Source organism: Ursus maritimus, unplaced genomic scaffold, assembly GCF_017311325.1.
Source record: "Ursus maritimus isolate PB19 unplaced genomic scaffold, ASM1731132v1 scaffold_4, whole genome shotgun sequence".
Taxonomy (NCBI): domain Eukaryota; kingdom Metazoa; phylum Chordata; class Mammalia; order Carnivora; family Ursidae; genus Ursus; species Ursus maritimus.
The window spans coordinates 62,953,105-62,974,431 of record NW_024426552.1 but is presented as its reverse complement, the minus strand read 5'-3'; the positions used below and the strand labels follow the sequence as shown (position 1 = coordinate 62,974,431).

The window sequence follows — 21,327 nt, the reverse complement described above, 5'->3', positions numbered from 1 at the left end:
TGGTTCGTTCTTATCTATTAACGAATTCATTCATTCATTCAACAAATGGTTATGGTACGCTTGCCATTTTGCAAAGACTGTGCTAGGAGCTGAGATGCAGATGAATAAAAAACAGCCTGGCTTTTGAGGGGTAGAAACTGTCTAGCAAGACAAATATAAAAAGCTGGTAATATAACATGACAATTGTAGTGACGCACATATACCCTGGCATGTTATAAAGCCATAGAAGAGGGCACCAAACCTAGACTGAGGGCATCATCCAGACAAATACATACTCTTATTTCTTTGAATCCAGTGAGGTGGGTCACCCACAAAGAAAATATGAAGCATACCTCATAGAACAAATAAAAAGATTAATTGGTGGTACACTAAGCCTGCTAATTAATGTTCGAGGCCATTGATTTTGGTGGCAACAGTCTGTAAGGTCATAAAAAATTTCTCCCCCAGCACTCAGCTGCTTGGATATAAAGGCAGACAATGGATTAAAATTTCGATGGGAGTTTTGTCAGGCAGATGCAGCAAAAGAGCTTGTTTGGAAAAGGAAGTGGTGTTGCTGAGAGAACAGTTCAGATGACCAACCAGAGGCTTCACATTGGGTACAGAAAGGAAGAGAGACTGACAGACTGTGAGTCAGCTGAAGAGCCAGGGAACTGGAGGTCTGCAGGCTGTCAATGAGCAAGTGTGTTAGAAGTGAGCATATGAGAAGACTGGAGGTTAGGGGCCTTACTCATTCACTCGTCAAGTATTTACTGAGTGCTTTCTTTTTTAAAAGATTTTATTTATTTATTTGAGAGAGAGAGCATGAGCAGCAGAAGTGGCAGAGGGAGAGGCAGAAGCGGACTCTCTGCTGAGCACAGAGCCCAATGCAGGGCTTGATCCCAGGACCCTGAGATCATCACCTAAGCTGAAGTCAGACACTTAACCCCTGAGCCACCCAGGCACCACTTTACTGAGTGCTTTCAATATCCTAAGTAGTGTTCTAGTGCTGGGAGTACATCATGAACAATTCTAATTGGGAGAAGAAGACAATAAATAATAATAAACATGTAAATTATATAATAGCTTAGAAAGTAATAAGTACTGTGGTGGGTGGAGATAGAATAGAACAAGATAAGAAGGATTTGGAATTTTGAGAAAGAGTGTGATTTTAAATGGGGTGGTAGCCCTGATTGAAAGGGTAACTTTTGAACAAGGACATAAAAGGATAGAGGGAATGAGCCATGCAAATGTATGAATCAGAATATTCTAGACAGGGAGAACAGCCACTTCAAAGCCTTGAAGCGTGTGAGTGCCTGACATTTTCAAGGAATAGCAAGGAGGCCTGTGTGGAGTGGAGTGGGCAAGAGGAAGAAGTAGGAAATTAGATAGAAAGATAATGAGGACCAAATATATAAGCCTTACACACTCTGGTGAAGACTGAGTTTTCCTCTGAGAAAATGGAAAGGCACTGCAGGCTTCTGAACAGAGAAGTGACATGCTCTGATTTACCTTTAATGGATTGCTATGACTGCTATGTTGAAAGTGGACTTAGGAAGGGTCCAGAGTAGAAGCAGGGAGATCAGTTAGGAGGCTATTGTAGTAATCCAAATGAGAAGTGCAAAGTCAGACTTTGATCAGAGTGGTGGCGGCAAGAGGTGGTTAAGGTGTGACTCCGGGTGTATTTCAAGGATAGAGCCAATAGGATTTCATGACAGACTGGATGTGGCTGGTGAGACAGAGTCAAGGATGAATTCAAGATTTTTGGTCCAACTAAGTAGAAAGATGGAATTGCCATTATCTGAACTGGGGAAGAATGTGAAAAGAACAGGTCCCAAGGAGAAGACTAAGAGTTCGATTTGGATGGCATTGGATCAAAGAGGGGAATATTGGTTTTCAAAATTTCTGAACTGGAATCACTCTGAATGATCATAACATCCAATGCGAGACCCTGGGGTGGTTATCTAAAAGTGGAATAAAGTGAAGTCATTATGATAAAAGAAGTTAGAACTCTGGAGGTTGAGAAGGTAATGAAATCTCTCAGGACGGTCTCCTAGGATGGTGGCCCAGACAGGAGAGGAGGGAACAGAGTCAAGCTGCTCTCACCATTATGATACAGAGTTAAAATATATATGGTTAGAAGTCACACAAATATTGCTTTGAGGTGTACGGAATTTGAATTGGGTTTAGATTTTGAACCTAAAACATTAGATATAAGCAAAGCAGCAAAATGATCACTATTTGCTGAAACACATGAGACAACATTATGATAAAGCTGTTTGGAACATATCCAGCTGAGGTAGATTTATAATCTCACTGTAGCATGGATCAAAAGCAGTGGATTGAAAAAGAAATCTGATTAACTCACAACTTAATCTTAAGTGTTTTATTAAAAATCTTTTTAGAAAGACATTTGTACTTGGTTTTAGATATGTTTAAATCTTAGTGACCCCCATATAGCATTTTTGAAACCATGTCCCTGTGACATCTTAGGAAAATTTTCTAATAGCCACTAGAAGTACCCTCAACCCTATTTGCAAGCCATGTTTCCAAATTCAGTTCATAACCAGAATTACGAAGAAACAATAGGATGACCAGTCAGTCCTCCATAGCCAGTATAATAAACCTCTAAGTTCAGAAACCGGTATTTGATGAAGATTTTAAAACCTTTTCATACCTGTGAGCTGATGGACGTCATGTAAGCATCAGAATTCGTTAAAGACTTTTGAAATGATAATCCAGGTTTATACAGGTCTATAGATATAGATGGATATTTATCTATTTATATTGAGGCTTACTTGAGAAGAGAAAAATCAGGAAAGCTCTTGTCTTACACTGCCAATTAATAAATGAAGAGAAAAAGATGAGATAGCTATATAATCCTTAAAAAAAATCCACCTTGTTTCTGAGAGCTCATAACCCAGTCCAAGCTTTTATCTCTTTATAAACACAACATAGGTGATCTCAATGGGACTGAATATTTGTAATTAAGTATATAATATTGAAATCTTCTTGCTTTATGGAAATTATGTGTTTGTGGTTGATTAAAATATTCAACATGTGTAGGTTTCATCTTTTAGTTCAACAGAAAAATGTAAGTGACATTGGTGGTTGAATTCCTATTCAAGTAGCAAAGACATTCCCCAGACATACATAATTCATCTGCTGAATAGGAGATGATTCACCTTTCAGTGACTTCACAGGTGTTAACTTCACCAAACAAAATAGGTAAATCATCTTCCATCCATTTTTTTTTCTGATGCAAGTTTTAAGTAAAATTTTTTATGAAAAATATAAAAATATATATATATAAGTCCACAACATGTCCATTTAGAAAATGAATTTGCATCAACTTCTGAGATGTGAAGACTATGTAATGTATATTTTGTCAAAAATAACTAAACTGACCTTGAAATAAATAATGTATTATATGTTAATAAAAAATAATTAAAAAATTTTAAAAATAAAAATAACTAAACTGAGTTCCTCCAAATCAGGAGGGGGAGACATTCTAAATCAGGGCTGCATGCAGTATTGAATAACACAAAGAAGATCTGATTGTAGAGTGGTGTTCAAATAAAATGGCCCCAGAGAATAATTAAGAAAGAAACGTACCCATCAATGATCTGGACAACACAGACGTGTAGCTGTGAAACTCGGGCAGCTGCTTGGCAAGGAGGTCATCATCAGATATTCATGGCTCATGCTTGTGCATAGCCATGGGGAAGAACAGCCTCAGTTATTTGTCCTGCAAGATCCACCCAGTGGTTGTACCACTGCACAAGCTTCTGACTGCACCAAGTAGCCAGTTCCAGGTCAGCAGCGCCCCCTTTTTCTAAAGCAGTGTCAGCACTGGTCTGTCTAAGGTATTACTTTACTTAAAAAATGCATTGTGAAGCTGCTGGTTAACACTGTTCTTACTTTGCAGTGAGTATTCACCCCATAACTCCCCTTCTTATGGGAAGAGACAAATTAGTGAAGATTACTCTCCATAAATTACAATTTGAAGACCTGCTGACTGAGGAGACAGATGAATGAGTAGATAGGGAGGATAGGGCTAGATTTGAAATGTGGATACAGGAGACTTAAGGTAAACAAAATTGATCTGTATACATATAGTTCTCTTCCTAAGTGACGAAGATAGTATTTTAAGAAATTGAGTCTGAAAGTATACAGAATTCATTAGGACAGGAAAAAAACTGGTGTTACAGAGAGCTAGAGGTTACACCAAAAATCTAAAAATTAATACTTTTGCATCACGTTAGTTTTCAAAGAGTTTTGCTGCACATCTCATTTGATCTTTGCAATAATTTGTGGGGTGGTTATGAAAGGTAATATTATCTACACAGATGAGGAAACAGAAAGCTAGAGCAGTTAAGTGACTTGCCCAAAGTCCCACAGCTGTGATTGGCAGAGCCAGGAATCCCATCTGTCACACTTGACTCCACTTGCATTGGTCCTAACATGATTGTATCCTGGATGAGTAAGAGACAACTCAGAGAGATTTCCAAATAACAAGTGAAAGAAACTGGCAATTGATTGGGTATAGGTAATAAACGAGAGGTGGGGTGCCTGGGTGCTGCAGTTGGTTGAATGCTGACTCTTGGTTTCAATTCATGTCATAATCTAATGGGTCGTGAGATTCAGCCCCAGGTTGGGCTCCCCACTCAGCGGGGAGTCGGCTTGAGGATTCTCTCCCTGTGCCCCTCCCCCCACTTGCTCGCACATGTGCTTTCTCTCTAAAACGAATCTTTAGAAAAGAAAAGGAAAGAAAAAAAGAAAAGAAACAGGAGAGGAAAAGGTGGTTCAGAGGTTGCTAAAGTCTGAAGATGGTGAGATTAATAATATCACTAGCTAATGTTGGCTACGTACTTACTCTGCACCAGGCGCTGTGCCCCACACTTTGCTATGTTACCTCCCTGAATCCTTACAACTCTCCGGCAGCGGGGGAGAGGGATGTATTATTGTTATCCCCTTTTTATAAGGAGAATCCATGAAACTTGTTCTCATTTTTAGAGGAAGATAAAAAATCAAGGTTTTTGCTCCAAGACAAGGTAAATCTCTGCTGCACTTACTGGCCTACATTATCTGTGCTTGGGGCCTGAGTCCCAGCGCAGTGGCTTAGTATTTGTGTGTGTGTGGATGTAATTATGCTACAGCCACAAAGTAATCAAGCTGGGCCATTGTTGGTTATGATGTTTGCAAGTCTAGCACTGCCAAACTGCATAATGCCTCTGAATACTTTGCCTGTCGTTAAAGTAGGCTGCACTAAGTAGCTGGTTTTGCCTTGGCTCTCGACTTTAAAGTGGTCAGCCAGGTAATCCCAGGTACATAGATAAGAATGCTTTCCTCCTCAGTTATTATTTTAAAATAAAAGTATAACTAAGCATAATTATCAAGTGACTATTAACATAAATATTGAATTTATGTAGAATACACTATTTAGACTAAAACTCTTAAATACAATGACATTCCTTCTTGTTATCAGTCACTGTCCAGAGTAAGCGTGGTTTTCCCCTTAAGTTAACCAATTCACATGTTTTTACCTTGTCCTGAGCTTCCATTGGTGCCCAGGAGGGGACACTGACACTCTGATTGTCCACGCCTCCCTCTAATCTTTGAATTGCTCTGTAAACTCATTTAAAACTATTTGACAAAAAACCCTTACCAAATGTCCTCCTTTCAATCCATGCTTCCTTTTTCTCTTTTGGTCAAGCAGAGAAAGGAAAAACAAATTTACATATCAAATAGAGTAAATTGTGGGGGAAAAAATCACAAAGCTTTTCCAAATAGTGCTTTACCTTACAGCTCATTTCCAAAGGCTCCAAACTGTATCTCTTTAGGTATCTACCTGCTAGTTATTTATTCACTAGGCTGCATGTAGCAGTCTCTTAGCAACTATAAATTTAATGGAAAAGTCCTAACTCTTCTCTGATACCACCTGTATTTTAGAAGTTGGCTTTTTTTTTTTTTAAAGACTTGGAGTTATATAAGCGAGAGATGTCAGAACTTAGTGCTTTTTGAAAATAAATGTAAATAAATCATAATAATTTTTTTTACAGGGCTATAAAGTGGTTTCTTCCCAGTGGCCCTTCTCTATGAGGTTACATTGGAGATTATACTGGTGGGAATGTTCTGTTCAGTCCCATGGCAAAGGGTCATGACTGGAAGTTTCTTTCTTCCTGATTCATTTTAGGATTGTGAAGATGTCCAGTCCCAATCTGAACATTGTGACCTTACTCGGCAGTTGTCTGACTTACAGTAGTGTTTACCTCTTTGGGATTCAAGATCGAGATGCTTTAGTGGGAGGCTCAATGGAAACTCTCATTCAGGTGGGTTAAATCTTAAGTTTTTGTTTTGAACAAAATGTCCAACTTTTGATTTTTTTTTTAAATCAGCATCTCCTGTAGGTGGTGGCTATCTTTATCTTTGGAATGGACACTCTCAGAGGTGATCACTGGAATGCTTAGTGCAGTCCACATCCTGCCCGGTGCCCTGTGTGGACTGGGGCTTTGCAAATCAGCATGTGGAGAACAGCAGAAGTCCCTCTCATGCCTCTTGCTTCTCTCCTTTTCCCCCTGTAGATAAGACTATCCATGCTGTGCATTGGGACCTCCCTTGTGTTTGGCCCCATTTTGGGGAAGAGCTGGCGACTCTACAAGGTGTTTACTCAGAGGGTCCCAGACAAGAGAGTGGTGAGTAGGCAGCAAGTACATACTGCTTGATTGCAAACAGCAGCTTTATTATTGATTAAAAGCTAGAGAAGTTTGTGTCAGATTACTGGGTGGATCCTTTTATGGCAGTCTGAAGTTATTGCTTCTCATTTCAAATCTTGGAGTAGTGTGGCCTCCTAAGTCCCCAAGCCTGGAAGGCTATGTGCCAGTGCTCTTGAGATATAAGTCATTGAACATAGTTCTGTTCAACATAGTTCATATGTACCCCCAGGCCCTGGTACTGCTGGTATTGTGTGAGCTGGCCAACATCTGGAACCAGTGTGAGGGAGAACAAGATGCCCAGAGAAACTGTTGCTTGGCACAAGTGTGAGCTGAAAGTAGAGTGAGGGACAGTGATTACAGAGAAGAGTAGCAAGTAAGCAGTTATTTCCTTTACTGGAGCCCAGTTCTTTTCCATGTAGAAGGCCAGTCTCTGCACTAAGAAAGGTGGGCCTGGAGCAGTGAGCAAAGAAGAGGACATCCATTCAGCAGATAGAATCAACCCTAGAAGCTATGTGGCAGCCAGATCACCTGCATTTCCCTGACATCAGATGTCATCCTGACCACATTTCCCCATTTTATCAGGTTCCCTGCCCAAACCTCAAAGTCTGATCATCAAACTCTTTGACTATAGGTCCTACCCAGACCCAATATATCACTCAATTGGAGTTTACTTCTCTGGCATGATTTTTTTTTTTTTTTGCAACATTATCCAGTCATTAGAATATTTATAAAAAGCTCAGCTGTGAATAACCATAATATGAAAAAAAAATTGACTAAAGGACAAGAAGTTCATCTATCCTTCTATAACACAGATTCCTTTGTAAAAAAAATGGCTTTATGGAGGCATAATTGACATGCAATGAACTGCACATATTTAAAGTGTACGATTTGACAACTTTTGCATATATATACACCCATGAGATGTGGTGTATAATCTGCAAAGTTTCTTCATGAATCTTTGTTATCTCCCTCTCCTGTCCAATCCTTACATCCATCCCTATTCCCAGGCAACCATTGATATGCTTTCTGTCACTATAGATTAGTTTGCATTTTCCAGAATTTTGTATAAATGGAATCATGGAGTATGTACTCTTTAAAAAAAAAAAAAAGATTGATTGATTGATTGATTGATTGATTTGAAAGAGAGAGGAGGAGAATACATGCATACCAGGGAAGGGGCAGAGGGAGAGAGAGAATCTTTTCACGTGGTTGTTTGCTATCCATATATCTTCTTAGGTGAAGTATCTGCTCAAATCTTTTACCCTTTTTAAAAAATTTAGTTGTTTGTTTTCTTACTATAGAGTTTTGAGAGTTCTTTTTATATTCTGGATATAAGCCCATCAGCAGATATATATAATTTGCAAAGATTTTCTTCCAAATTGTGTCCTTTCTTTTCATTCACTTAAGAGTATCTTTCAAAGAGAAGACATTTCTAATTTTGATAATGTCCAGTTTACCAATTTGTTTTTTTATGGGTCATGTTGGTATCAGCTGTAAGAAACTTTTGCCTCATCCAAGGCCTCAAAAGGTTTTCTCCTGTGCTTACTTCTTGAAGTTTTAGAGTTTTAGATTTTTTTTACATTTAAGCCTATAATCCATTTTGAGTTAATTTTAAAATATGATGTGATGTATGGATCAAAGTTAATTTTTTTACATATTGAAATGCAGTTGTTCCAGCTCCATTTATTGAAAAGTCTGTCCTCTTCACTGAATTATTTTTTACCTTTGTTGAAAATCAGTTGTCCATAGGTATGTGGATCTATTTTTGGACCTGATTCTGTCTCATTGATGTATTTGTTTATTTTGACACCAATACCATATTATCTTGATTACTGATGTTTTTCAGTGAGTATTAGTTCTCCAACTTGTCCTTCTCTTTCAATAGTGTTTTGGCTGATCTAAGTCCTTTGAATTTCCATATGAATTTTTGAGTCAGTTTGCCAATTTTTACAAATTTCTTCTGGGATTTTGATTGAGAATGTGTTGACTCCATAGATCAAATTGTGGAAGATTGACTTCTTAACAATGTTGTATCTTTTAATGCATGAATACAGTATATTTCTTCATTTACGTAGGTCTTTTCTAATATTTATCAGCAATTTTATATAGTTTTCAGTGGAGGTCTTTTACATCTTCTATCAGATTTATTCCTAAGTATTTAATTTTTATGTGATTATATGTTATTGTTTTTTATTTCACTTTCTAATTTTTTTGTTGCTAATATATAGAAATACAATTGATTTTCATATGCTGATCTTGTATGTTGTAACCTTGCTAAACTACTTATTATAGACCCATCAGATTTTTTGTAGATCCATCAGATTTTCTACATAGATGATCATATTATCTGTGAATAAAGAGTTTCCAATTTTCTGTATGATGGCACTGTCTAGAAACACTAGTACAGTCTATGGCCATACCACCCTGAACGCACCCTATCTCATCTGATCTTGGAAACAAAGCCGGGTCAGGCCTGGTTAGTAGTTGGATGGGAAACACTAGTACAATGTTCAATACAGATGCCAAGCACAGACATCCTTGAATTTTTCTTGACCTTATGGGGAAAGTATTCAGTATTTCAAAACTAAGCTATAGTTGTATTATAGATATCCTTTATCTAGTTGGGGAAGTTCCCTTCTATTCCCATTTTGCTGAGGGTTTTATTAAAGAATTGATGTTGGGATCTGTCAAATGCTTTTTCTATGTCTATTGATCATATTTTTTTTCTTTTTTAGTTTGTTCATATGGTGGAATTACATTAAATGATTTTAGAATCTCAAACCAACCCTGTTTTCTAAACTCCACTTGGTCATGATGTATTATCCTCTCCTTTTATTGTTGGACTCCTTTTCATAAGATTCTGTTTATAACTTGTATACTCATGTTCTTAAGGGATGTTGTTCTATAGCTTTCTTTTCTTATAAAATCTTTTTCTGGTTTTGGTATAGCATAATACCAGCCTTATAGAATGAATTAAGAAGCATTCCCTCCTCTTCAGAGTCTGGAGGTGTTTGTGTACAATGCTATAATTGGCATTCACATACAGTATAAGTATTTCACAGTAGTATGCTTCCATTTCCCCCTCTCCCACTCTGTGTTGTTTTCACTTCTACATATGTTATAAGACCCACACAATTTTTACTCATTTTTGTTTGAATGGTTATCTTTTGAAGATATTTAAATAATTAAAATCAACATATACTTTTCCATGAAGGTATTATTTCCTTGTATAGACCTATATTTTCATCTGGTATCATTTTTCTTTTGCTTTAAGGATATTAACATTCTCATGCAGGTGTGAGAATGCTGAATTCTTTCAGCTTTTGTTTATGTGGAAAAGTCTTTATTCCCTATTTGTTTCTGAAAGCTACTTTTGCTGGATATAGAATTACAGGTTGAGGCTTTCTTTTCTTCTTTCAGTACCTTGAAGTTTTCACTCTAGGGTCTTCTAACATGGCCTTATCTGATAAGAAATCTGATGTCATCCTTGTCTTTGTTCCTCTGCACATAATGTGCCTTCTAGCTGTTTGATTTGAAGATTTTCTTATTATCACTAGTTTTAAGCAGTGTGACGAAGCAACTGATGACTGATGTGTTTTATCTTACAGACACCATGAATCATGTAACTAGTCATGCTCTCTTCTTTTCATTGGTTGTCAACAACTCAGATCCACATTTTCCCCCAGTTCATGAGTGCTATGTACTCTCCTCATCTGACCTTTCATCCTAATTCTCCTGATTTTTTTCCTTGACATTTTTCATCCTTCCACAGAATATATTTTTTATTAGTTTTATTTCTGCTGTTACAAAAGTAATACATTGAGTCAAACGATTTGTATATGTATAAAGAAAATGCTAGTAATCTCTCTTCTACCACCCTCATCTTTCAATCCCACCCTCCAAGTTAATGGTTGTTAACAGTTTTATGTGAAAACTTTCATATCTCTCTATATGCTCATATGTGCATATCTAGAAATAATAGTGTGTTCATTTTATAAGACTCCTTAATCCTTTGTGAAAAAATAAACAAATGAAAATGTTCAATGGTGATGATGATGACATGGACATAGACACCATTGTACATCTATAGTGTATGTTTCATCTTTGATGGCTGGATGTGAAGCCTCCTGGGAGGGCTGACCCTGGAACCTTTAGCTCAGAGCACATAGTGTTCTCCAGCCCCTGTGTCGTACAGCCAGCAAGCCAAGGAAAGTTATGACCTTGACTCTTTTGCAGATAATCAAAGACCTGCAGCTACTGGGGTTGGTGGCAGCCCTGGTGATAGCTGATGTGATCCTGCTTGTGACGTGGGTGCTGACTGATCCCATCCAGTGCCTCCAGATTCTTGGTGTCAGTATGACGGTGAGGGGCCCAATCCCTGGATAATCTACTTCCCAAACTTGGAGGACTGGCTTCTGTGGTACACTGGGGTCATTCTCTCAGCAGCACTTGCTCTGCGGTCATCCTCCCAAAAAGAAGATAAATGACCCCAAAAGGAGGGAGAGTCAGGAGCTGTGGCTTTGGTGAATGCCTTGCCCTTGTCTGCAGGGTGTGCTACCATGGCCACTGCCCCTGCTCCACATGTCTTCCAGCAGCATCCACTGAGATGTCAGCACACCAGAACTGCCCGGCGGCTATCTCCACTTTCACATGATCAATAATGAGAACTTTCAGCCACAGGAAGTTGACTTCCCCTAGTTATTGAGAAGTAAAAGGGGTATTTTGAGGTGGTCTTTGGAGTCAGTCAGCCCTCATTCAAATCCCACTTACCAGCCATGTGACCTTGGGAGAGTGATTTAAACCTCTTGCAGTGTCGGTTTCCTCACAGGTAAATTGGCGATGATAGTGCTTCCTATTTCCTAGGGTTGTGGCGAAGATGAAGGGAAACAATACAGGGAAAGGGTTCAACTGTGCCTAGTACATAGTGTTCAATTAATGGGAAGTATTGTAAGTCTCCAGCCTCACAAGGGGCTGAAGAATACAGTGGAAACTTGACTTTGCTGATTTAGTATTTACAGTTTCAACTGTTAACAAATAGCAGAAACAAGATGTGAAATAATTCATAATTTTGCTGATACACTAATTTGAGTCACTGTGGTAGCAAAGCACATAACTGGGGAGTAAGCCCCGCCACCACCGAGCATCCACATGTTAGCCGGACTTTATCACCTTTCCCTTTAACTCACAGTCACATCCATTTGGATTACAATGGAGTCACCTACATGTTATAGTTTTTACCTATTAAGGGGGAAATCACCTGCTGAAGAAAAGTTCACACTCCAGATGTCCCCAACGATCTCCTGTGCATTCCTGAGAATTGTGGGTTTCCTCAGTGTTGACTCTGTGTCCCTTTTAGGTGTCAGGGAGAGATGTGTCCTGCTCTCTGACCAGCTCACACTTCTGTGCTTCCCGGTACTCTGATGTCTGGATTGCTCTTGTTTTGGTGTGCAAGGTTGGTAACCACATCTCTTTGGAATATAATCTATCTGTCACCAACAAAATAGCCATGGAAAGGGAATTAGAGGAATTAATGAGGTGATTTCTGCAAAGAATCTTGAAATTAGAGGAAACCTCTGTTGATGCATAAATCTTAAAGTTATGACCCTTATTATTTCTCTACTCTTTATTTGTCTTGGGGGTCACTTTTCCAACTCTTTGGACCCCCTCATTCAGTTTTCCTCTAAATCATGTGAAATTCACCCACTCTTTCTCCCATTTCTTGGTCTGATTTTTTTATTGATTTGGCAATACTGGCTTTCTCTCCAACTCCCTGCAAGGGGGATTATGCAGAGACATTTTATCCAGCTTTATTTGTTGTCTTGAGTGCCCTGATTACCCTCCTTGTGTTTTTCTTCAAGATTTGGGTCAAGGTATCCTACTACCTTCCACCAACCTTTCTCACTCTGGCCCTTAGAGAGACGGCAACATCCATGGTGTCCTTTGAGTGGTTCCAGCTGCCTCAAAGTGTCCCCATACTGCCCTGAATCCCCCACAATTAGCTTCATTTGTCTCTGTTAGATGGCAAAAGTAGGATGTTATTTCTAGCAGGTACAGGATACCTATACAGGGCACTAAAGGAGGTTCTTAGAACCAACTATCCTATTAGCTGGTTTTAAGCAAGGAAAAACAGAAAATCTGGCTGTGAGGGGTATAGGGCAGGCCAATTTCACTCAGGCAAACCCTGAGTGGTAAGAGACTACCTGTTGATTCTCAGGACAGAGAAGCCTGGTTGACTGATGGCTGGCAGAGGAGAAGGAATTTTTGTAGAAATATACGGTCTTTAAAGGTAAACTTTACTCATTTTACCACTAGGAAAGTGTTCAAGTGGTTGCTTGTTGGAAATGGGGCTGGGATAAGGAAATGTTGCTTTTTTACTATGTGCATTATATTACTTTGATAGAAATGTTTTTAAAAGAGAACACTGGCCAGTAAACAGCTCTTAATCTCTAGTTTCTTGCTAACAGTTAAGAAAATGAACTTCAGAATATGACAGAACAGGGTTTGAGTTCTGATTCAGCCCCTTCTTAGCTGACCCTGGGCCTCATTTAACCTCTCTGAGCCTGGGTTCCCTCAGACGTAAAATGGGGATGATAACATCCTCTCAGAACTGTTCTAAATTTCAAAAGAGATAGTGCATGATCAGAATTTTCAACCACTCCTGGCCCATGGGAAGAGCTCAATAAATGTGAGATATTATTATTATTAATCTCCCACTGCCTCCTGGACAGTTCGATTTCTTTTTTTTTTTTTTAAAGATTTTATATATTTATTCGACAGAGATAGAGACAGCCAGCGAGAGAGGGAACACAAGCAGGGGGAGTGGGAGAGGAAGAAGCAGGCTCATAGCGGAAGAGCCTGATGTGGGGCTCGATCCCAGAACGCCGGGATCACGCCCTGAGCCGAAGGCAGACGCTTAACCGCTGTGCCACCCAGGCGCCCCTGGACAGTTCGATTTCTTGAGCCCTATAGAAAAACATGTCCTCCCCAGGACAGAAACTCAGCACTTCGCCCATAGCAGCTCACTTTGTGACTCAAGTTGATTTATTTTCTCCATTGCCTTTTATATAATCCCATTTCCATTTTATTTCACTGTAATATCTTTCTGAAGAACGAAGAAAGAAAAAGGGAAAAGAGTGCTAAGCATCAGGAAACTGACTGAGCCAGCCTTTCATGGGCTCCCTGGTCAAAGAGCAGTTCCTGAGGATGACTTTAATCTTCACATTAATTTCCAGGACCCCCCCCACCCGAGCCTGGCAACAAGCCCTACCCCACACTTCTCAGCAGTGAATGCCAATGACATACAAGTATTAGATATGATTTACTCAAACACAAGTCATGGATGTAGAGAGACTTTATTCATACGTAGTTCCCTTTTGGCAAGAGTTTTAATGGAGTTAAAGCATTTTAAAAGAATGAGATGTGAACATTTCAAAATCATAAAATTAATTTCATTTACTTAAAAATTTTTTTTAAATTTAATTTACTTTTGATTAAATTACTAGGGATCCAGTCTGCCAGATGCCACCTGATGGTGTCAATTACCCCAAACTCAAGCCTCACTGGCCTGACTTGTGTATCTTCTAGTCATTGAAGATCTCAGGGTGGCCACCTTTGGCCCTCAGGCCCCTCCTGGGACACTGGGCATTAGGGGCGCCCAGAAGGCATCCCTGCCATGCTGACTCCTCCACTGTAGGCACAGCCAGTGCTCCAAAAATTATCTTTAGGGCTGTCCTTGCAGATGGAGTTGGGCAGATCGTATGATTTAGAGTAACTGGCAGGTACCCTGCTGATCCCTGGCCTTGCTTTCATTATTAGTTCTCCCTCTGAATATCTATACTTCCCACTCCCACTTCAGTCCTCATGGCATCTTCACATTCTGTGTGACAAAACATGGACATTTGTGTGCTTGCCTTAAATCTCCCTGCCAGACTGAGCTTCTTGAGAGCCAGAACCATGACTTACTCTTTGTAACACCTTTGCCTACCCTGCACCTAACACATACTTTGTACATAGTCAGACGAACATATGTTAAATCTATACATGATGTATTATTGATTACAGCTTTGATTTCTTTGATTTCAGTGCAGCTCCGTCTAAGAGAGGCAGCACTTTAAAGTGCTGTGAGTAATTTTCTCTGTAATTCAAGTGAGAAATCTGAGAGCAGTTTTATATTCATGGGAAAGAGGAAAGAATAGGGCACTGGGTTCCCGGTCGTGGGGGCAGGGAATGTCACACAGAGGATGAAGGGTATAGATGAAGCCTTTATTGCCTGTGCCTGCTCCACAGTCTTGCTTAGGTCCCAGCCTGCCTTTGTTCTCTTTTTCCATCTCCCATAAACACCCACTGGCACGGAGCCGCTGCTAGCCTATAGAGATCCTTTGTGTAAGTTAGAAAAAGGCATCCCTTCTAGACAGATGCAGTCTTGCAGGTGCAGGGCTTGGCAAGCAGATGGTGCCTTTGGGAAAATTAGGGAGAAAAAAAAGAAAAAAGCCCATTCCTCAGGGCGCTGCCCCTGCCGCGGCACATGGCTTGACAAGCAGACCACAGGCTGTTTCCACTTATACGTGCCCCTCAGCTCCACGTAGTGCAAAACCACACAGTGGGTGTGGTAGTCCTTACCACCAACAGCATGGCATTGCCAATGCCTTCTGAGGGCCCAACAGCCTGTCCTGTAGACCTCCTACCCACCTACACCATCCTGTCCTAGTAGAGTCCTGTCTGATGGCTGACTTGCTAACCTCCAATGAGGTAATTCCCAGGGAAGGAAAGGAAAATAACATTTATTTAGCACCTACTAGATATAGGGGCTGCCCTTAGGGTCTTCCCATGTGCTATCTTAGTACATCTTCATAACAACCTTTTAGGGTAGGTCTTATTATCCCTATTTTAAAGGTGAGGAAATTGGTCCCAACCCTACTGCTCTTCAAGACCGAGCCCGTTGTTACACTTCTCTCAGCCCCTGGTTCTCTTCTCTATCTCCAGGGCCTGCTGCTGCTATATGGTGCCTACCTGGCTGGCCTGACTGACCACGTCAGCTCTCCTCCTGTGAATCAGTCTTTAACCATCATGGTTGGGGTCAACCTTGTAGTAGTGGCTGCTGGGCTTCTCTTCGTGGTCACCCGATACTTGCACTCCTGGCCCAACCTGGTCTTTGGACTCACATCTGGAGGTATCTTTGTTTGCACAACCACGATCAACTGCTTCATCTTTGTTCCCCAGGTATGCTCTCGGGAGAAATTGGCAGGCTAGTCCTCATTGTCATTCCAGAGGCTTCCCTGGACATGATAAACTGCTCACTGTTTTCTACTGAGACTTTTGGGTACCATTTATTGGAGAGTCAGAAGGAAGGCAAGTTCCTCATGAGTGGGCTCTCTCTGTTCTTCCCTCCTTGCTTCTCTGAAGAGGACAGCTCTGCTCCCCATCAGCAAGGAGGGCAGGCCAGGGTGACTGAGCAGGCACAGAAGCATGTTTCCACCCGTGGAGGGCTGCCTCATGACCAGCTTTTCCACCTACCCTCCCTTCGGCTTCACGCATCCCCTGTACCCCCATCTCCTTGATAATGTTATCCTTTCCCTAGCCTGGGAGTAAGGAACTTCTTTCTTTCCTATTTGAGATTGCAGATTCACAGAGAAAAACTCATTCAGAAATTTGTGCAATTTAAAATGTTTTTTCTTTCTTTTCATTAGAAGAAAATATAGAACATTTCTTTTTACAATAAGGAGAAATAAAAACTAAATAAAAATGTGTTTCACACTATGGGGATTAAGAAAAAAAAATCAAATGAGGGAGGAAGATAGAAGCAGAAATATCCAGACAGCAAAGAGAAAGAAAGGGAGTCAGGGAAAGGAGAAGGAATCCATGGGCTCTGAAAGTGTTGTTAAATTATTCATGCAATGCCCTAGGGTACCACTGAGCCACATATATCTGAGTTAATGAACTTGGCATTAGGCTTCTGTCCTGTTTCCCTTCTAGATCTCTTTCTCTCCCCCCGAGGCCTCCCTCATCCCTCTACCCCCTCTAGACTCCATCTTGATTCCCTTTGCAGCTTGACGTTGACTATGAATGACTTCACAAGGGAGCTAACTGATAATTAAAGTGTTGGCTGAGGGAGGGTTATGACTGCACTTTGGGGCACGATGCTGTGACACAGGCAAAGGCCTTTACTCTTCTTCCCTTTCATAAATTCTCATTAAAATATTCTACAGAATGAACAAATATGGAAAAATCTGTAGCAGCAGCACTAAAAACCATGGATAGGTATTGCATCTCTGCTAGAAACTAGAGGAATCTCTATGTTATAAGAACTAGATGGAAGGAAGTCATGAGAGCTGAGGCTTATTTGTTTGGGGTATAGCAGAAAAGGGCTGTTCCTCCCTTTTCCAGAGAGGAGTGGGCAGGGGAGTGGGCGGGGGCCTTTTGTGTGGCCCACCCCTTAGGCTCTGTGGCCAATGTTGTTGATTGGTAACCCACCCATCTGTTGCTAACCCCTTTCTTCCTTGTTCCTCTTCACTACATAGGCTGAAAGAACTCAACACTTGCTTTACCAACCTCCCTTATAGCTAGTGGTGCCCATGTGATACCGTTTTGAACACTAAAGGTTTCCTGGAAGGCTTATGAGAAAGCTTTTGCTTTCCTAAAAAAAAACTAGAGGCGTGGCTGGCATCACCTATTCTATGTTTGTGATGCCTGGAGCTATGGGAGCCATCTTGTGACCACAAGTGAAAAACAAAGCGAGTATATTTACTGTACTAGGAAACGATAGCTCTTCTCATGTAAGACTATAAATTGAGGAGGAAAGGACCTATGAAGAGATTCAGCAGCTTACAAGAATAGGACCACAAACTTCTGAAGATTTGGAGAAGCTGCCTTCCTCTGAAGTAAATTAGTTTTTAGAAGAGATCTGACTTGTCTTGTCAATAGGATTCAAAGGATATTGCCTCTCTTCAACTCAAGTGAACCATCATGAAAAGGACATAATTGTAGATCATGAAATACTGAATAAGGATGAAAAATATTGTGTTAAACTTAAAACCCCAATAAAAGCATCGAATAGGCAATTGGACATGGCAAAATACTGAATTAGTGAGTTAATTCAAGGAAACAGAAAACAAGGAGACGGATAAAAAATGAGACTAGTCAAGAAAATATGGAGAACAGATCTAGGATACAATTTAGAGCTAATAAGAGTCTCTGAAAGACAACAAGATAATTTGGGGCAGAAGTAGTCACCTAGGAACTATTAGAGGAAAGCCTTCCTGACCTAAACAAGACCTGTATCTGAAAATTGAGTGAATCTGCAACCTCCATGATGTGGCCCTACTTGTAACTTCCCCCTCCACACCCACCTCTGTCCCTTTCACATCCTGAGCCTCAGATGGAAGACTCCCACTGTCCTTGGCGTTTGAATCCTCAGTGGTAATATAGCTTCACTCCCATCTATACACAGACATAAACATGCAGGGCAAAGTGCAGCTTGGAATCTCACTTGCAGGTTTGACCTCAGCAACAAGCACTTGGGATTGTTGAAGTGGGAGTAAAAATGGAAAAATTAAGGGGTACAGGAACTGGGTGGACAGACAGTGTGGGTCTTTCTCTTTCCTTCTCTCTGACTCACCCCCCCTTTTCTTCCTAGCCATCTTGAGCTTCCATTCTCTTACTCTGTCTTTCCTCTTCTATTTTCTGTCTCATGCTTTTTCTCCTCTTGAACTGACCATAATCTAAAACCAAAAAAGATATGTTATAGTTTATTGTAGTTTAGGTTTCGGGGGGTAAATGCTATTTCAAAATATAAAAGTAACTGAGGCTTGTCAGTTTTTTGTATGCCTCTGAATTGATTTTCCTCTCTGGCTCAGTGGCCTTTGGTAGAAGAAAGATTCTCCCTGTGAGACCTGCACTGTGTCTTCCAGGAAAATAGGACAGCTGAACAAATTTGGAAAGGTGTGTGGCGAGAGCTGTATGGGGAGGGGAGGCAGCAGGAGGTGGACTGCCTGCCTTCTTGTGGCTAAGCCTTCAGACTGGACTGATGGGAGGGGCTAATGAAAGCAGAGGCACAGATACATCAAGGGCAGCTAGGTGGCGCTAGAAAGCTGAGGGAAATGGCTGACATTACTGAAGAGGCAAGTGGGCCAAGCAGCACTCTACTCAGGCCCTCAGGAAATGCCTAAGTGTTTATGCCAAACACTGAGGTCATCACCAGCAATGAGCCAGCCTCTGCTTTTGTGACCTGAACGTGACCCATCTCTATACACATCCTCCCTCCATCCCTCTCGCTCTGAGAGGCAGGTGGGTTCTGAGATAGGACATGGTTTTTTCTTCTGAATTCCCCAAGTGTTTCATCTGTTCCTTCATAAAGGTGTTAAGGGATTTCTACTCTGCCTTCTATTATCTGTATACGTCGCAGCGCTCCCTAGCTTTCTAGAGGAAGGCTTCCTTCATTTGTTCATGTATCTCTCCATCACTTATTAACTGCAGGAAACATGTAGTTCAACACAACGGCCCCACCTCCAAGTCTAGTAGGGAGCAGATGTGAAAGGAATTATAACACGTGCATCAAGTGTCTGAGGAAGGCATGTTACCTAATGTTGAGGAAGGTGTGCCTCAGGCCGTCTGTGAACTCAGTGACACCTTCTCAGAAAATGAGGTGTTTGGGCCCAGTCTTGAGGAAGGAATAACAGTTCACTGAGCAGGTGGGGAAGGACAGTGGGTGGCATTTTCAATGGGGGAGCACCATGACCAGAGGCAGCCATATAGGAGACAGAACAGGGTATGTTTGGAGCACCATAACATTTGTGCGCTTTGCACTTTCTGAAGTACAAGCTGAAGCAAGGGGAGAGTGGCAGGAGGTGAGAGAAACACACAGGGTGAACTTCTGAAGGCCCTGGTTACCTGGTAGAGATTGAGAGTCAGTCCCACTGTGTTAGCACCCTATTGCTGCTGTAACAAATTACCACAAACCAAGTAGCTTAAAACAATACACATTTATTATTTTACAGCCCTGGAGGTCAGACATCTGAAATGGGCCTTATTTGACTAAAATCAAGATGTCACTAGGTGTGTGTTCCTTCTGGAGGGTCTAGGGGGGAATGTGTTTCCACGCCTTTCCCAGCTTCTGGAGGCTGCTTTCATTGTTTCCCTCATGGCTTCTTCCTCCATCTTCAGAGCCAGCAGTGTGGTATCTTCATCTCTCTCTCTTTCAGACCTCTGCTTCCACTGTCAACATTCCTTCTCGCTCTCCTGCCTTCCTCTTTTAAGGATTCTTGCGATGACATTGGCCTTGCCCAGATAATCGAGAACAGTTTCCCCTTCTCAAAATCCTTAACTCAGTCACATTTATAGACTCCCTTTCACCGTGTGCGGTAACAGATTCACAAGTTCCAGAGATTAGGAGGGGAAGAACATCTTTGGGGAAACATTATTCATCCTACGACACCCACGTAGCCCAGAGGCTGAGAAAACAAGAAAATGCTTGCCTTCTGGAGGAAGCGCCATGGAGAAGTCCTGAAATTGTGACCTGGGGGTCGTTTATTGCCATGGTCCAGAAAGCCAGAAGAGTCAAGTCTTTAAGACCAGGATCCCCACAAAGGGGAGGAGGAGGATTTAGTCAAGGGACACCCTGGCTCTGCCCTCCAGCTTAGGGCGAGGCAGCCCAGTAGCCCCGGTGGTGCCCTAACATCAATATTGAGCAGTTCTTCCAGCAGCCCTGCAGAGAGGGCTCAGACTGGGGGTGCTGGGAGAGAAAGGAAAAGCTATACTGCTATGGAAACGAGGGGCCCTGGGAGGGAACAGACACACTGCAACACTGCTAGGGTGAGTGCTAGGACACTGGGGGTCCATCCACTGAAGACCACAGAGTGACCCTGCGGTGCCAGGCTCCTAACTCCTGAGTCACCAGCTGAGCGGATGGCCCCCTGGGGAAGGGGACTTCGAGAAGGGCATCCAGAGGGGACGGTCCTAGCCGGACCCAGCACAGATCACCCAGACTCCTGGTACCATAAAGGACTCATGCTGAGTCAACAGAGGACCCAGGAGGTCTTGGGTGAGAATGTATTGCAGTCGGTGGTGGGAATTTAGAATCTTATCAGCTTTACCAAATTTGGGTTACACTCCATAGTCAGAGCTTAATAAATGTTTGACTAGTAAGCAAATAAATTCCAGGATCCCTGTGAGGCTCCCCACAGACCCCTCAGCATCCTACCTAGAGCCAGTGTACCTCACTAGCACTCCTGATGATGAGAATTCCTTAAGAGAGAAGGACACGTGTCCAGCACTGCCGCTGCCCCCACCCCTGGCCTTCGCATTACTGGCATTCGCCACATGGAGACAATATCCCAAAGGCCCAGGAACATGCCCCTGCTTGTGAATGTTCTATATTCCATTCCATTCTTATGAAATTAAACCAGCCTAAGCTTCCACAGATTATTTTTCAAAACCAGTTTCTACTGAAAAACCCTCTGTAGGACCCCCCACAGTTACCAGGCTCTGTCTTCATCAGCCGTGCTGAGGAGATGTGGTGTGGCACAGGGCCCTGGTGACAGCTGGGGCTGTGCTGCTAACTAGCTGTGGGGCTTTGAAAGGTCATACTCCTTCTGAGTCTTTCCTCATTTGTCACGTAAAAAGGACAGTCAGCTCTCAGACC

The 21,327-nt window shown here is 41.6% G+C and overlaps 1 protein-coding gene across 1 annotated transcript in view; it reads left to right on the top strand.

Annotated features, from left to right (window-relative positions):
* The window catches only part of GPR156 (G protein-coupled receptor 156), an 87,602-nt gene that overhangs the window by 59,253 nt on the left and 7,022 nt on the right, over positions 1-21,327 (top strand). Inside the window, exons 4-8 of the mRNA XM_040621724.1 lie at positions 6,173-6,308; positions 6,561-6,671; positions 10,929-11,054; positions 12,049-12,144; positions 15,675-15,911. Coding sequence (XP_040477658.1) covers positions 6,173-6,308; positions 6,561-6,671; positions 10,929-11,054; positions 12,049-12,144; positions 15,675-15,911 — 706 coding nt within the window. The remainder of the gene's footprint in view (positions 1-6,172; positions 6,309-6,560; positions 6,672-10,928; positions 11,055-12,048; positions 12,145-15,674; positions 15,912-21,327) is intronic.